The 17,318-nt window shown below is 34.8% G+C and overlaps 1 protein-coding gene across 2 annotated transcripts; it reads left to right on the top strand.

Annotated features, from left to right (window-relative positions):
* Positions 1-2,113, top strand: LOC102669093 (exocyst complex component EXO70B1). 2 transcript variants are annotated; one of them, XM_041016618.1, is made up of 2 exons: positions 1-163; positions 404-2,113. In XM_041016618.1, the coding sequence occupies exon 2, from the start codon at positions 456-458 to the stop codon at positions 1,884-1,886; it is 1,431 nt and encodes a 476-aa protein (XP_040872552.1). In that variant the 5' UTR covers positions 1-163; positions 404-455; the 3' UTR covers positions 1,887-2,113. The 2 variants fall into 2 exon arrangements, with proteins under 2 accessions (XP_040872552.1, XP_025984511.1); XM_026128726.2 differs by having other exon boundaries at positions 398-2,105.
* The last annotated feature ends 15,205 nt before the right edge of the window (positions 2,114-17,318 follow it).

The raw sequence follows: 17,318 nt of genomic DNA, 5'->3' as shown, positions 1-17,318 counted from the left end.
TATTAATTCAAACGAGCGCATACATCAGCGGTGAGCAATCGCGTGAATTTTCAACGGGATTTTGCAGAGCTTCCGCGTTGAAACCATCCAACCCTCTTAGCCTCATATTCGTTGTCTATACTTCCCTCCTTCCTTCGTGTAATTACATTTTTTTCATCAGCAGGTACCTTCCTTTCTCTTTCTACAACTATGTTCTGTTCTGGCCTTTCTTTTTATCATTCTTATCTAGTTTTCACTTTCAGTTCTGCGATTATACATTTCTTTGAACTTCAATTTACGTAATTCCACTTTAATTGATATGAATTTGGATTCATCTTAATTTCAAAATTCAATTTTTAGTGGAGGGTTTATGCTAAAGAACTTGAATTTGATCTTTGGATTTTTGCTTGTTTTGAAGTTCCAGGACCAAATTGATACACAAGATCACTGTTTTTTTAGAGAGAGATTGAGAGAGGATGTTTGGTTCAAAGAAAACTCCTCTGAGAGATGCTAAACCTAGTTCTAGTGTTACTCAAGTGGATTCCCCCCAGGCTATTGTATCTGTGGCACAAGAGGCTGATTCCCCTCCACAAATTGAGGATCTAGGATTGTTAGTCACTGAATCACAACAAAGAATTAATGATAGTGATAACAATAGTATTGTGACACAGTTCATGGGTTGCATAGAGGCCCTAAAGAAGGAGAATGAAAATGTTATTTTAACAATTTTCAAGCATGCTGAGGAATACCTCAAAGCTAGTCTTGTCCAGACTCCAGATCTGCAATTGCATTGCGATGACAACTTGGTGGTGGATTCTCTGCCATCAGTTATTATCAATGACCTTCGTGAATGTGTAAGGCTGATGGTGACAGCAGGGTTAAGGGAGGAATGCATTGACGTGTACATTACTTGGCGGAGGGAGTTTCTGAGTGAGATACTATCAGCGTTGATAGAGCTCAAAATTGGCAACACGATTAAGACCGAGTTTTTTATAAAAGCTTTGTGCTTAGCTGATAGGATACTATTACCCAATGAAAGAAGACTCTGTGAATGCGTCTTTGAAGGGTCCATTCCCCTTGAGGATAAGTACCCTGCATTACCCGGAATACATAGGTTCGGGTTTCGGAAGAGTTTGGCCAGTTACCCTGCATTGCGGGACAAGTTGTTGATGGATTTGAACATTTACTCAGCATTACACGGAATACGTAAGTTCGGGGAATTGTTAACTCTTACTTACGGTGTTAAGGAGAAAGCCATTGTTCCCGGCGGCAGGGTTCATCAGATTACCCTTGATGTGTTGGACTACGCTGACAAAATAGATAAGGATTGGCGAGGTTCTTTGAACCCCATGACTGATGAACAAAGAAAGTTTCCACTGATAACAGACCTGTTAGACAGCAGTTTGGAAGCCAACTCCCAAAATTACCATGATCCTATTTTGGGTTACGTTTTCATCATCAACAATCGAAGCTACATACAACGAAGGGCAATGCAGCGTGGATTGAGACATATTCTTGGAAATGACTGGATTAAAAAAAACACAACTAGTATCAAAGAAAACCTTCAACTCTATCTGAGAAACCCATGGAATAAGATCTTGGATATTTTGAAGCTGGATATCAATGAGTCAGAGCCTAATGTTGCGGCACAGTTAATGAAAAACAAGCTTCGTTCCTTCAACGGACACTTCGACGATATATGCAACATTCAGTCTACGTGGTTTGTCTTCACTGAGGAGCTAAGGAGAAAAATAATAGAATCCATAGAAAAGATCTTGTTGCCAGCATATGGAAACTTCATTGGGAGGTTGCAGGATTTTCTTGGTAACCAAGCTTATGAGCACATTGAGTATGGAATGTTTGACGTTCAAGATAGACTCAACAATTTGTTTCTTGTAAGAGAGTAGATGAATCTGATGCCAGAAGAGACGGAAAGGAGACACAAGTTTGCATTGATTTAGAATACAAAAATATCATCATCATTCATTGCAAACATAGTTGTACATTTATTCAAAGGAGACAATTTGTTTCTCAAAGGATTTGTGCCATTGTCGTACATTTATTCCACTGTATGTCTCAACACAAAATCCCAACTGTGTAACAGGGCCATGCAATGTCTTAGGCAAATTAGGCATCAGTCTAAGACCCAAAAAAAAAATTTTTTTAGGTCCCTAAATTTTTTTTATTACTAACTATTAACAAATTTTAACTGATCAAAATAAAATAATTTAGAATCTCTCTCTTCCCTAAAAATTAGTCAATCAATATCATCTTTTTAAAAATTAACCAATATTACAATTATCGTCATTTAAAGTATTTTATTTATCCCAAAAAAGTAAATCCCTATTAACTTTCCTTTAACCCATCTCAATTCCCTAACTAACATATCTCACTCTCCAGACTGTATTTTTCACGTTTTTTCATCTCCTTATCTTCTGTTCATAAAAAAAATCTATTCTTCTTCTTCACTTGAAGGAAACCTATTGTCTATTGATCAAACTTTGTCTATGCGGCTCAACCTCTCTGGATTCTGAATGCCTATAAACCACATACATCCCGGCGTCCCACGTACAGAGCCTTTCATCTCCATCTCGGTGGATTGGTGGAACGATTCATTTCACGGGCATGACTCTGGGTACGCAGCAATACAACACGTATCACGTAGCACCCTTGCGCCTGACACAACATCTAAACAACAAAATCTCTATCTGTTTCCAATTTCAGGTTCTATCGTTCTGTTCATCGATCATCATTTTCTATATTTATTTTAGAGTTTAGTTTATTTAGATTTCTTTAATATTTAGTTAATTTTTTTATTTTGATTATTTACAAAAGAAAATGTCAAATAGAAAGTATGAATCTGGTTATGAAAAATTGAAGAAAAAACAAAAAGTTGAAAAGCTAATTGAATCTCAACGTGGTGCCCTTGATAAATTTGTTATTATTCATGAAAATGACGCAGAAGCAAGTTCAATAGGTGAAAATGTGATAGAACAACCACTGATAGATCATACTGACAACGAGGAAAATATTATAGACCAACCACCTATAGATAATACTGATAACGGTGTAGAACAACCACCTAGAGATAATACTGACAATGGTGAAAGTGAAGTGTTAGAATTGCTTGATTATAAAACTCTGATAAATGATTTTGCAGCTAAAAATGCTAGAAGATTAATATAAAAATTGATATTTTATATAATATACTAAGTCTCTTCAAAATTCTTGTAAAAAAACGACCTCTTTAACATTTTCGCCTTAGGCCCCAAAATGTCTGTACACGGCCCTGCTATGTAAGGATTCCTCTTTAATTTGTTTCCATTATTAAGATTGGTTAAATCCAAGAACGATAATCATCATGGTCATTGTTCATGTATTGCCTTTGCCACATGTTGTACAAATGGTGCATGCACACATTAGATCCAGCATAGCAATTTCCTATATGACTGTTATTTAGCTTGGAATACATCTTTACTCTTAATGCAATTTAACTATTTTATCTCAGCAAATGAATTTGGGAGAAAAAATAGATAAGTTAGGCTCTCCCCTCGAGGGATCTTGGTTAGAGTATATGAGTAGATGCAGGTGTAAAATTAGAATAAACATAATTAGAGAAAAATCATTAATATTGCATCAAGAGTAGCACTGGTAGGCTAAGTTTCCAAAATTCTCATCTTCTGAATTTAACTTCTATAATATTGGTTTTTCTCATCTTTTTTATTTTTGATTAATTAATTTAAATTCATGTTTAATTTCTTACCTTGTTTATTTTAATTTAATGCTTTGCCAATTTAATTTATTGTTTTCTTCGCAACCTTTTAAATCAATTTATTTATTGCTTGAAAAATTATATATTCACCTTCTTAAGTATAAACAAAGTTCATGTGGATTCGACACTTGGACTTCTGCTTTAATTTTACTATTTGTGATAATTTGGTGTACTTGCCAATGAGTTAACACGCCTCAAAGTGATTCAACTCGTCGGATTTCTACAATGGATCACATCATAATATTCATTGAGTATTAACTCGTCGCCTTTAAAGGGTCATACAGTCGTGTGATTGCACGATTCATAGCTCAACTCAATGCACACAATATCCCAATACACAAGTGATCTCATAATTTAACACATACTCAACTTGTCACTTATACATAGTTCGTCACACTTTCATAATCTCAAGACATCACGTTATCACGCCTCATGCATCATATACATATCACATAGTAATAATATCAATATGTTATGTTCATATGACTAATTGTATCATTAAAATAGGCATTTAAAATCACACATGTGCCACTGGAGTTTAAAACTATGCAATACGCATAACCACTCAATTGTTTTCAAAATCATTTTAACTTGTTGCGCCTTAAAGTGATTCAACTCGTCGGGTTCCCACAGTAGATCCCATCACAATACTCATCACGCATTAACTCATTGCCCTTAAAGGTTCTTATAGTTGTGTGATTGAACAATTTATAGCTCATAACTCAATGCGCACAAAATCTCAATACACATGTATCTTACAATTCAACACATACTCAATTTATCACATATGACGAATCTGAATTACAATGTTATAATTCCAATACAACATGTTATCACACCTCATGAATTAAATAAACATCACACAATATTAATATTTACATGACACAAAACATGTATATATTAAATCAGACTATATTATTTTCAATTAAAAAGAGTTAGTAAATAATTAAACTAAAAATGCATTGAAGGTATTTATCGTTAAATCTTAATATATTAATTTCCTTTAATTTAAATTTATTATTTGAATGTGTGTGTGTGTGTGTGCGTGCGTGTGTGTGTGTGTGTTATAATCACCAACACGAAATAAGCTTATGAGGCCAAAACATGACAAAGAATGTTTCCAACAATCTAATTCTCACGTTAATCTAGTAAATCTTGTTCAAAATACAAACGAATTATACACAATTTTTTCTCACAACATAGGGAGTAAAACCCCTTAAATAATTTCACATAATCATATCAAAATCAAAGGAATTAAAATCACAGGTTCAAAAACACGAAAACACCAAGAATACTTAATTTTATCAACCAATTCACATTAGGGCATGAATTAGCCCGTCAAACATAATCTCGTGATTATAATCATAAAGTCAAAATTATAATACATTAAACATCCCAAAATAAATCTCAATTTGATCCTCTAAAAATCCCTATACATGTTCATTCTAACACCAATTGCGATAAACTTATCTGTCACATCTAAGTGGCCTCACGTGTGTAGTCTAGCAGCAATAGTGGAGTCTCTAGAGATTCCATGAGATTCCTCAAGTTTTCCCTATGTTTTCTCTACTAGGATATACAAACGTTAGGGAGAAAAAGAAGGGATTGAAGCCTCAATTTTATTGTCTCCTTGCGAGGTGTAATAGCCGTAACTTTAATAATTAAATAAGAAATTAATAAATTAATAAATTAATAAATAAATAAATAAGTAAAAATAAAATAAAAAATTATTAGGTCATAAATTCCCACTATATAAGCCAAATGTTAACCTAGAGCAGTTTTTTAGAAAACACATTCTGTTCCTTTCTTCTTTTCTGACGCATAAGAACCCTAACAGAGCAACCAGAGGAGGAGCTCTAGAGAGCACCAGAGACGCCACCATAGCTAACAGAGAATATTTAAGCGACTACATCGAGGTAAGGGATGAGTTACTCACGCTTGGGGATTAGAATGAACATGTGTAGGGATCCCTAGAGGATCAATTTTTGGGTTATTTTGGGGTGTTTATGAATTTAATTATGTTTTCATGCTTAATCGCGGATTGAGTGTGTTTGATGAACCAATTGGTGTTCTGTTGCGAGTTTGTTGTAGAATTGATGTGTTCCTGTGTTAGGTGTGTACCTTAGAAATTAGAATTCTTTATAATTAGCATAAAAATTGTGTGGTGGTGATTTTGTTTATATCAGATATGTTGGCCTTTCAATCTTGTTCTTTTTATTTTATTTTTATTTTTATTTTTATTTTTTTTCACACCGCAGTGTATACGTGTACATATATATTGATACTGTTTTTTTTTTACAAACTTTATATTTTATTTCATGTGGGTGATTTCTCGTCATGAAATTCATATGTGTAGGGATTGTCATGAAATTCATATGTGTAGGGATTGTTGGATAATTGAACTGACTAAAATCATTTAAAGAAATTAACTAAAGTTGTATTCACGTTGTAATTAGGCATTTTCTTGATGTTGGTAACTTAGTTGAAATATATTTAGAATATAGGTATACATGTTGTTCATAGAAATCAATAAGAGTATATATTTTATTGTTATATATAATTTATATTTACTTAATGATATATTTGATATTATTGTGATTATTTTATATTAATATATATTTAATACTTTTTATATGTTATATATATATATATATATATATATATATATATATATATATATATATATATATATATATATATTACGTGTATTTTATAGTTATCTGTTTATAAGCCTTGAAGTTAAATATTGTATGTTATTATTGTTATGATATATTGTTATTTAATTGTTGAGTATATTTTGTAATTAGTTAAAGTGTGAAATGTTAAACTCTAGACATGAAATATGGTTGTAAATGAGTGTGTGATTGATATTTGTAGTGATATTACTTGTCATGTGAGTTATGAGTTATACAGTAACCCGACCAGTGTTTTCCTTGAGAGAACTTTTATGCGCAGTCTTAAAGGAAATTGTAGGATTCCTAGTTAGGATCCTGAAGGGTTAAACTATAGCGCAATTTGTTAAATATGTTTGAAATATAAGTGTGAGGTCGTGGGTATTATATAACTCATAAACAGTGTCTACGTGCAAAAAAAAAATATTTTAGGGGTTGGACCTGAATCAGGAAGGTGAGGCCCAAACGGATTCTTCGGAGTCTAGGCCTTGGGGGTAAAGATACTCGGTTTGAGTGCTCCTTTAAGCCCATGTTGATCTCATGTGGTTCACAAAACAGAGTAACCCTGACTGGTCACCTTATGATGTTACTTAGTGAGAGTGACCGAGTATACCCATTGTGTGGTGTGCTTTGTCATGTACTCCTAAGCGCCCCAATGTTGTTTTTCACTGACATGGTACCACATTGCATATAGGCTTGAGTCTTGGTATAATTGTTGTTGCATAACGCTTGTGTTTGAATTTCATTGAGTTAACAATTGTGGTTGATGTTATTTTATGGAGTGTGTAAACTTGAATGGGTGTGAATAATGTGTGCGATTTTGTGCAGTAATGTTATTTATATAAATTCAGCTTTAAGTATTATATGTTTCAGATGCTCTAATGTTTTATTATATACGAATGTGATAACTCACTCCCGGTGTGTGTTTGTGTTTGGGCTGATTGCCACTTTGTTTCAAGTGAGCCCTCATATGATGAGTCACATGCTAGAGATGGAGAGAATTAGTCTGTGATAGGGATATGCTCTGATAAGTGTGACATTGGGGCATAGGATTTTACTTCGCATATTATGATTTTCACATGTTATGATTTACTGAATAATATAATTGCGTTATAATTTTCTACTTTAGTTTCTTTTTATTATTTATTTAGAGTGGACGGCCTTGTTTTGAGCCGAGATAATCTTACCTTTTATTAAAAAAAAAATCTATTATGTTTTCACTAAGTGGATGTGAACCTTTATCCTTTTGAATTGATTTAAATTAAATGTGTTTAAAAAGAAAAATTATTAATTAATTTTGCATGTTTTTTTTCCTTCTTTTATTATTATGTGTTTATAATCTTTTAAATAAATTTTGTATGATTTATTTAATTAGTTAGTTATAATTGTAAGGGTAGAGGGTGTCACATTTAGTGGTATCAGAGCAGGTCGAACCTTTCGGCCATGTGTGTTATGAGCTTTCTGTGTTTCCTTGTGTACCCTGATGTGTTGTGTTTGTTTTGTTTGATTAGAGGTGTACTCTATTGCGTTGGTATATTTTTATTTTTTTTCTTCAAAGTTTTGTTTCTTGCATGACATAGGAAGTAATGGCTGCGAGAAATGAGCGAGAATGACTTCTTACCGAGGCCTTGAACAACTTGGCGCAAGTTATGGCCAATCAGGGAGGCGGTGGAGGAACAACTATGTACCATGGGTTAGATCGCTTTTAGAGGAACAACTCACCTACTTTCAAAGAGGGTTATGATCCTGAGGGTGCTGAGGCTTGGCTGAGGGAGATTGAGAAGATCTTCCGGGTGATGGAGTGTCAGGACCATCAGAAGGTGTTGTTTGCTACTCACATGCTAGCAGATGAGGCGGAGTACTGGTGGGAGAACACTCGCCGACGTTTAGAGGGAGCAGGTGGTGTTGTTGTCCAATGGGAGACTTTCAGACAAAATTTTCTGGAGAAGTAGTTTCCAGAAGATGTGAAGAATAGGAAGGAGATGGAGTTTCTCGAGCTGAAACAGGAAAGTATGATGGTGGCAGAGTGTGCGGCGAGGTTTGAGAACCTTGTAAGGTATTTTCCTCATTATCAGGGGGAAGCTGGGGAGAGGTCCAAATGCGTGAAATTTGTCAATGGCCTTCGACCAGAAGTAAAGATGATTGTAAATTATCACGGTATTCATAACTTTGCACAGTTGACCAACATGTGTAGAATCTTTGATGAAGATCAGCGGGAGAAGATTGCTTTTTACAGGAATGCCAATGCTAGTCATGGGAAAGATAAGAAGCTTGTGACTCACAATCGTGCTAAGCCATATTCTGCCCCTCCCGGGAAATATGGAAACCATTCTGGAGGACAGAGGACCAGTGGAGGACTTCAACTAGTTGGTGGGAGTTCTCAGCCAATTAACAGGGTGTCTCAGTCTGCGGGTAGAAGTAGTGGTGGTAGTGGTGCTCCTGCTATTGTTACTACACCACTCAGGTGTGGGAAATGTGGTCGACTTGGGCATATTGCTCGTGAGTGCACAGATAGAGAGGTGACTTGCTTTAACTACCAAGGTAAGGGCCACCTCAGTACCAGTTGCCCATATCCGAGGAGGGAGAAGAGGAGTGGAAGTCTGAATAACCAAAGTGGACGACCAAGGACCACAGGGAGAGTGTTTGCTCTTAGTGGTGCTGATGCCGCACAGTCTGATGAACTCATCCAAGGTATGTGTTTCATAAGTCAAGTTCCCTTGGTTGTATTGTATGATTCAGGTGCGACCCATTCATTTATTTCTCGTGTCTGTGTTGAAAAACTTGCCTTGCCTATGTCTTCCTTGAAATTTGACATGATTGTGAATACACCTACTAGTGGGTCTGTTTTAACTTCTGATGTGTGTTTGCAATGTCCTGTCTTAATTTCTGATAGACAATTTCTTATTGACTTAGTTGTTCTACCTTTGAGTCAGATTGATGTTATTCTTGGTATGGACTGGTTATCTTCCAATCATGTCTTATTAAATTGTTTTGAGAAATCTATTGTCTTTCCTGAGTCTGGTGTGAGTGAAGGTGATATGTTTTTGTCTGCTAACCAAGTTGAGGCATCTTTAAGGGAGGATGCACAGGTATACATGATCTTAGCTAGTATGAGTGTTGAGACCAAAACCCCTGTGAGTGATATACCATTGGTGAGAGAGTTTCCAGAGGTGTTTGAGGAGGTGTCAGGATTACCACCTGAGAGAGAGGTCGAGTTCTCGATAGACCTAGTGCCCGGTACTTGACCCATATCCATAGCACCTTATAGGATGTCCCCTGTAGAGTTAAGTGAGCTTAAGAAACAGTTAGAGGAACTCTTAGAGAAACAGTTTGTGAGGCCTAGTGTGTCACCCTAGGGAGCACCGGTGTTGTTAGTTAAGAAGAAGGATGGGACCATGAGGCTATGTGTAGATTATCGTCAGTTGAATAAGGTAACGATTAAGAATAGGTACCCTTTGCCTAGGATAGATGACTTGATGGACCAATTAGTAGGGGCTTGTGTGTTCAGTAAGATAGATCTTAGGTCAGGTTACCACCAGATTAGAGTGAAGCCTGAAGATGTTTCGAAGACTGCCTTTAGGACCCGTTACGGTCATTATGAGTACTTGGTTATGCCTTTTGGTGTGACCAACGCCCCTGGTGTGTTCATGGATTATATGAATAGGATCTTTCACCCCTACCTAGATAGTTTTGTAGTGGTCTTCATAGATGATATCTTAGTGTATTCTAAGACTAGAGAGGAACATGAGGAGCATTTGAGAGTTGTGTTGCAAACCCTTAAAGACAATAGACTGTATGCTAAGTTGTCCAAGTGTGATTTTTGGCTAGAGGAGGTGAGCTTCTTAGGGCACATTATATCTAAGGGAGGGATAGCAGTAGATCCTTCCAAGGTAGAGGCGGTGATGAGTTGGGAGAGTCCTAAGTCAATGTTTGAGATTAGAAGCTTTCTTGGCTTAGCAGGATACTATCGTAGATTCATAGAGGGTTTTTCTAAGCTTGCCTTACCTTTGACTAATCTTACTTGTAAGGGTCAAGTTTTTGTGTGGGATGCCCAGTGTGAGAGAAGTTTCTGTACCCTTAAGGAAAGGTTAACCACTACACCAGTTTTAGTGTTACCTGACCCGAGTGAACCTTTTGTGGTGTATTGTGATGTGTCCAAGATGGGTTTGGGTGGAGTGCTTATGCAACGGGGACAGGTAGTGGCCTATGCTTCTCGACAGCTTAAGATACATGAAAGAAATTATCCTACACACGATCTTGAGTTAGCAGCCGTAGTTTTTGCTCTTAAGCTTTGGAGGCATTACCTTTATGGATCTAAATTTGAGGTGTTTAGTGACCATAAGAGCCTTAGATATTTGTTTGATCAAAAAGAGCTTAACATGAGGCAGAGGAGATGGTTAGAGTTCCTTAAGGATTACGATTTTGAGCTTAGCTATCACCCAAGTAAAGCCAATGTAGTAGTAGATGCCTTAAGTAGGAAATCCCTTCAAATGTCTGCTTTGATGGTTAGAGAGTTGGACCTCTTAGAGCAGTTTAGAGACATGAGTTTGACATGTGAGATCACCTCTAGTAGCATTAAGTTGGGTATGTTGAGAGTCCCCAGCGAACTCTTGAGCGAGATCCGTGAGGGTCAGAAGTCTGACCCATTCTTGTCAGCCCAGTTAGAGTCCATAGTCACAAGGAGAGAGAGTAGTTTTAGAGTGGGAACTGATGGAGTCTTGAGGTTTCAAGATAGGGTGTGTGTTCCTAGTGTACCCAAACTTAGAAGAACGATTTTGGAAGAGGGCCATAGAAGTAGTCTGAGTATCCACCCGGGAGCGACTAAGATGTACCAAGACCTTAGGCAGATTTTTTGGTGGCCAGGTCTGAAGAAAGAAGTTAATGAGTTTGTCCTTGCATGCCTAGTGTGTCAGAAAGCTAAGATAGAACACCATAAGCCTTCAGGGAAGTTGCAACCTTTAGAGGTACCTGAGTGGAAGTGGGATAGCATCTCCATGGATTTCGTGGTGGGGTTACCTAGAACCCCCAAAGGTTTAGATTCCATTTGGGTTATTGTAGTCAGGTTGACCAAATCTGCTCACTTCATTCCAATTAACATCAGATATTCTTTAGAGAGGTTGACTAGCTTTTACGTCAGTGAGATAGTTAGACTACACGGTGTTCCTTCTAGCATAGTCTCTGATAGAGATCCCAGATTTACCTCTAGATTTTGGGAGAGTCTTCATAAAGCCTTGGGGACCAAGCTTAGGTTGAGTTCTGCTTACCACCCACAGACTGACGGTCAAACCGAGCGCACCATCCAATCCTTAGAGGACCTCTTGAGAACCTGTGTGTTAGAGCAGAGGGGTAGTTGGGATAGTTTCTTACCCTTGATAGAGTTTACATACAACAATAGTTTTCACTCTAGTATAGGTATGGCGCCTTACGAGGCATTGTATGGTAGAAGATGTAGGACACCTTTATGTTGGGTAGATTCCAGTGAGAGCATTACCTTAGGACCTGAGGTAGTTCAGCAGACCACTGAAAAGGTCAAGTTGATCCAAGAAAGGATGAGAGCAGCCCAAAGTAGGCAGAAGAGCTACTATGATAAGAGAAGAAAGGATCTTGAATTTGCTATAGGTGATCATGTATTTCTGAGAGTCACTCCGTGGACTGGGGTTGGTAGGGCGTTGAAGTCCCGTAAGCTCACACCTAGATTCATTGGTCCCTTTGAAATCCTAAAGCGTGTCGGCCCAATTGCGTATCAAGTGGCTTTGCCACCATCTCTCTCAAATCTCCACAGTGTCTTCCATATCTCTCAACTCAGAAAATATGTCCATGATCCGTCGCACGTGATCGAATTAGACAATGTCCAAGTGAAAGAGAACTTCACATATGAAACACAACCACTGAGGATCGACGATCGTATGGTTAAGCAGCTAAGGGGGAAAGAGATTCCCTTGGTCAAAGTAGTATGGGGAAGTGCTTCGGGTGAGGATGCCACCTGGGAACTAGAGGGTCAGATGCGTGATGCATATCCTACCTTATTCGATACCGGTAAGTTTCAGGGGCAAAACTTTTTTTTAAGGGGGGGTGGAATTGTAACAGCCGTAACTTTAATAAGTAAATAAGAAATTAATAAATTAATAAATAAATAAATAAGTAAAAATAAAATAAAAAATTATTAGGTCATAAATTCCCACTATATAAGCCAAATGTTAACCTAGAGCAGCTTTTTAGAAAACACATTTTGTTCCTTTCTTCTTTTCTGACGCACAAGAACCCTAATAGAGCAACCAGAGGAAGAGCTCTAGAGAGCACCAGAGACGCCACCATTGCTAACAGAGAATATTTAAGCGACTACATCGAGGTAAGGGATGAGTTACTCACGCTTGAGAATTAGAATGAACATGTGTATGGATCCCTAGAGGATCAATTTTTGGGTTATTTTGGAGTGTTTATGAATTTAATTATGTTTTCATGTTTAATCGCGGATTGAGTGTGTTTGATGAACCAATTGGTGTTCTATTGCGAGTTTGTTGTAGAATTGATGTGTTCCTGTGTTAGGTGTGTACCTTAGAAATTAGAATTCTTTATAATTAGCATAAAAATTGTGTGGTGGTGATTTTGTTTATACCAGATATGTTGGCCTTTCAATCTTGTTCTTTTTATTTTTTTATTTTATTTTTTTTCGCACCGCAGTGTATACGTGTACATATATATTGATACTGCTTTTTTTTTTTTTTACAAACTTTATATTTTATTTCATGTAGGTGATTTCTCATCATGAAATTCATGTGTAGGGATTGTTGGATAATTGAACTGGCTAAAATCATTTAAAGAAATTAACTAAAGTTGTATTCATGTTGTAATTAGGCATTTTCTTGATGTTGGTAACTTAGTTGAAATATATTTAGAATATAGGTATACATGTTGTTCATAGAAATCAATAAGAGTATATATTTTATTGTTATATATAATTTGTATTTACTTAATGATATATTTGATATTAATGTGATTATTTTATATTAATATATATTTAATACTTTTTATATGTTATATATATATATATATATATATATATATTTATATTTTACGTGTATTTTATAGTTATCTGTTTATAAGCCTTGAAGTTAAATATTGTATGTTATTATTGTTATGATATATTGTTATTTAATTGTTGAATATATTTTGTAATTAGTTAAAGTGTGAAATGTTAAACTCTAGACATGAAATATGGTTGTGAATGAGTGTGTGATTGATATTTGTAGTGATATTACTTGTCATGTGAGTTATGAGTTATACAGTAACCCGACCAGTGTTACCTTGAGAGAACTTTTATGCGCAGTGTTAAAGGAAATTATTGGATTCCTAGTTAGGATCCTGAAGGGTTAAACTATAGCGCAATTTGTTAAATATGTTTGAAATATAAGTGTGAGGTCGTGGGTATTATATAACTCATAAACAGTGTCTACGTGCAAAAAAAAAAATATTTTAGGGGTTGGACCTGAATCAGGAAGGTGAGGCCCAAATGGATTCTTCAGAGTCTAGGCCTTGGGGGTAAAGATACTCGGTTTGAGTGCTCCTTTAAGCCCATGTTGATCCCATGTGGTTGGGGCATTCTCGCAAAATAGAGTAACCCTGACTGGTCACCTTATGATGTTACTTAGTGAGAGTGACCGAGTATACCCATTGTGTGGTGTGCTTTGTCATGTACTCCTAAGCGCCCCAGTGTTGTTTTTCACTGACATGGTACCACATTGCATATAGGCTTGAGTCTTAGTATAATTGTTGTTGCATAACGCTTGTGTTTGAATTTCATTGAGTTAACAATTGTGGTTGATGTTATTTTATGGAGTGTGTAAACTTGAATGGGTGAGAATAATGTGTGCAATTTTGTGCAGTAATGTTATTTATATAAATTCAGCTTTAAGTATTATATGTTTCAGATGCTCTAATGTTTTATTATATACGAATGTGATAACTCACTCCCGATGTGTGTTTGTGTTTGGGCTGATTGCCACTTTGTTTCAGGTGAGCCCTCATATGATGAGTCATATGCTAGAGATGGAGAGAATTAGTCTGTGATAGGGATATGCTCTGATAAGTGTGACATTGGGGCATAGGATTTTACTTCGCATATTATGATTTTCACATGTTATGATTTACTGAATAATATAATTGCGTTATACTTTTTTACTTTAGTTTCTTTTTATTATTTATTTAGAGTGGACGACCTTGTTTTGAGCCGGGATAATCTTACCTTTTATTAAAAAAAAAATCTATTATGTTTTCACTAAGTGGATGTGAACCTTTATCCTTTTGAATTGATTTAAATTAAATGTGTTTAAAAAGAAAAATTATTAATTAATTTTGCATGTTTTTTTTTCCTTCTTTTATTATTATGTGTTTATAATCTTTTAAATAAATTTTGTATTATTTATTTAATTAGTTAGTTATAATTGTAAGGGTAGAGAGTGTCACATTTAGTGGTATCAGAGGGTGTCACACGAGGGACATTTCCCTCTCTAAAGACATTATTTCACAAATCCCAACAGAATGAGTTCCTAAGTTGGTGTCCAAATTTAAGGACAATCTAACGGTTAACTAGTCCAATATTATAGTTTTACAAGAATAGGTTTTGGTGTATGCAAGAAAACGATAGGGTTTTAGAGAGAAAGAAGAGAGAACGAATTTGGGAGTAGGAGAGAGCATATAAACATATTGTAAATTTTAAAACAAGGATATTCTCAAAGTAAAAGTGAGATGGAAAATTTTTGCTTTAAATCCATTGGAGAATGAACAAATTATTTTTTCAATAAAAGAAAATATCACTGAATTGTCTCACAAAAGCTAAAGAAAAACAAACAAATTCTAAAATAGCAGCCCCTAAGTTCCAAAGTAGTTCAACTAAAGAAAAAATTATAACTATTGCACAAGAGCATACAAATAAGAAGATACACTTGAGAGAGAATGATGAAATAATTGAGCAGAATGAGCAAAGTTTAAAGTCTAAGAACCTAAAAGCTGAAAATGTCAAGACTCAATCACATGTGAAGGAAGCAATAGTTTTTTAGCAATGTAAATCAACATGTTGAATTTATGAAGAAGAAAGGAATTTCTGACAAAGAAAGGAGTGTTGTTGAACATGCCTTAGATGTTGTCAAGACTTTTTTATTTTTAATTTGAACTATTCAATTGATAAGAATTTGTTATTGTGCTATTAGTGAATAAGTTGATTTTGAATTTTAAATTATTTTTTGATTCTGTTTTTGAATTATCAAACAGTTATTTAAATGTATTTGAATATGAAATTTATTCAATAAAAAATTGTTCAGTGGTTTCAACTTAAAACCCACATTCTTCTCTATTATTTTCCCTTCTCTCTTACATTTTTTCCTCAAATTAAACCAACAACTTTTATTTACAAACCTGTTTTTAGTTTATCAACTTAAAGATTTCGAAAATTAATTAGATCCAGATATGCTTTTTCTTTCTTTTCTTTTTTTGTCAGCCAAAAGATCCATATACGCTATTTTGTTTTCTAAGTCTTTCATGCATTCATACATTCTTTAGAATGTTTCTCTCACGTTTAATTTTGTCTTACAATTTATAAATTCCAAAAAAATCAATGCATTCAGATTTAAGAATGCCTGAGGTAAATTTTAGTACTAATTGTAGTGGAAATTTTCACGGTTAATCAGAAAATATTAGTAAATCTAAATATATGACCAATTTTTGAGCTAATAACACAATTATTATACAAGGTATTAATGATAATGATTAATATTAATGATATATTGACCATTGTTAAAATACTATCTAATAAATGATATTACTACATATTTAAGAAACATATTTAAGATGTAAGGATTGCCCTATACCAAGGTAGTGGCAGTTAAAAACAAGTAATGGAGGTACCTTGAATTGTGAAAGAAGAAGAAACCTTTAATCTATTAGGCACAATAAATGTAACAGCCGTAACTTTTAATAAATAAATAAATAAATAAATAAATAAGTAAAAAAATTTAGGTCATAAATTCCCACTATATAAACCAAATGTTAACCTAGAGCAGCTTTTAGAAAACACATTTTGTTCCTTTCTTCTGACGCACAAAAATCCTAACAGAGCAATCAGAGGAGGAGCTCTAGAGAGCACTAGAGATGCCACAATTGCTAACGGAGAACATTTAAGCGACTACATCAAGGTAAGGGATGAGTTACTCACACTTGGGGATTAGAATGAACATTTGTAGAGATCCCTAGAGGATGAATTTTTGGGTTATTTTTGGGTGTTTATGAAGTTTAATTATGTTTTTATGTTTAATCGCGGATTGAGTGTGTTTGATGAACTAATTGGTGTTCTGATGTGAGTTTGTTGTAGAATTGATGTGTTCCTGTGTTAGGTGTGTACCTTAGGAATTAGAATTCTTTATAATTAGTATAAAAATTGTGTGATGGTGATTTTGTTTATACCAGATATCTTGGCCTTTCAATCTTGTTCATTTTATTTTTATTTTTTTCCCACACCGCAGTGTATACGTGTACATATATATTGATGCTCTTATTTCACAAACTTTATATTTTATTTCACCTGGGTGATTTTTCGTCATGAAATTCATATGTGTAGGGATTGTTGGATAATTGAATTAGCTAAAATCATTTAAAGAAATTAACTAAAGCTGTATTAGGCATTTTCTTGATGTTAGTAACTTAGTTGAAATATGTTTAGTATATAGGTATACATGTTGTTCATATAAATCAATATGAGTATATATTTTATTGTTATATATAATTTGTATTTACTTAATGATATGTTTGATATTATTGTGTGATTATTTTATATTAATATATACTTAATACATTTTATATGTTATATATATATATATATATATATATATATATATATATATATA

This window comes from Glycine max, chromosome 6 (genome assembly GCF_000004515.6).
Source record: "Glycine max cultivar Williams 82 chromosome 6, Glycine_max_v4.0, whole genome shotgun sequence".
NCBI lineage: Eukaryota > Viridiplantae > Streptophyta > Magnoliopsida > Fabales > Fabaceae > Glycine > Glycine max.
The sequence above is the reverse complement of the archived record's forward strand: the minus strand, read 5'-3'. Positions and strand labels throughout refer to the sequence as shown.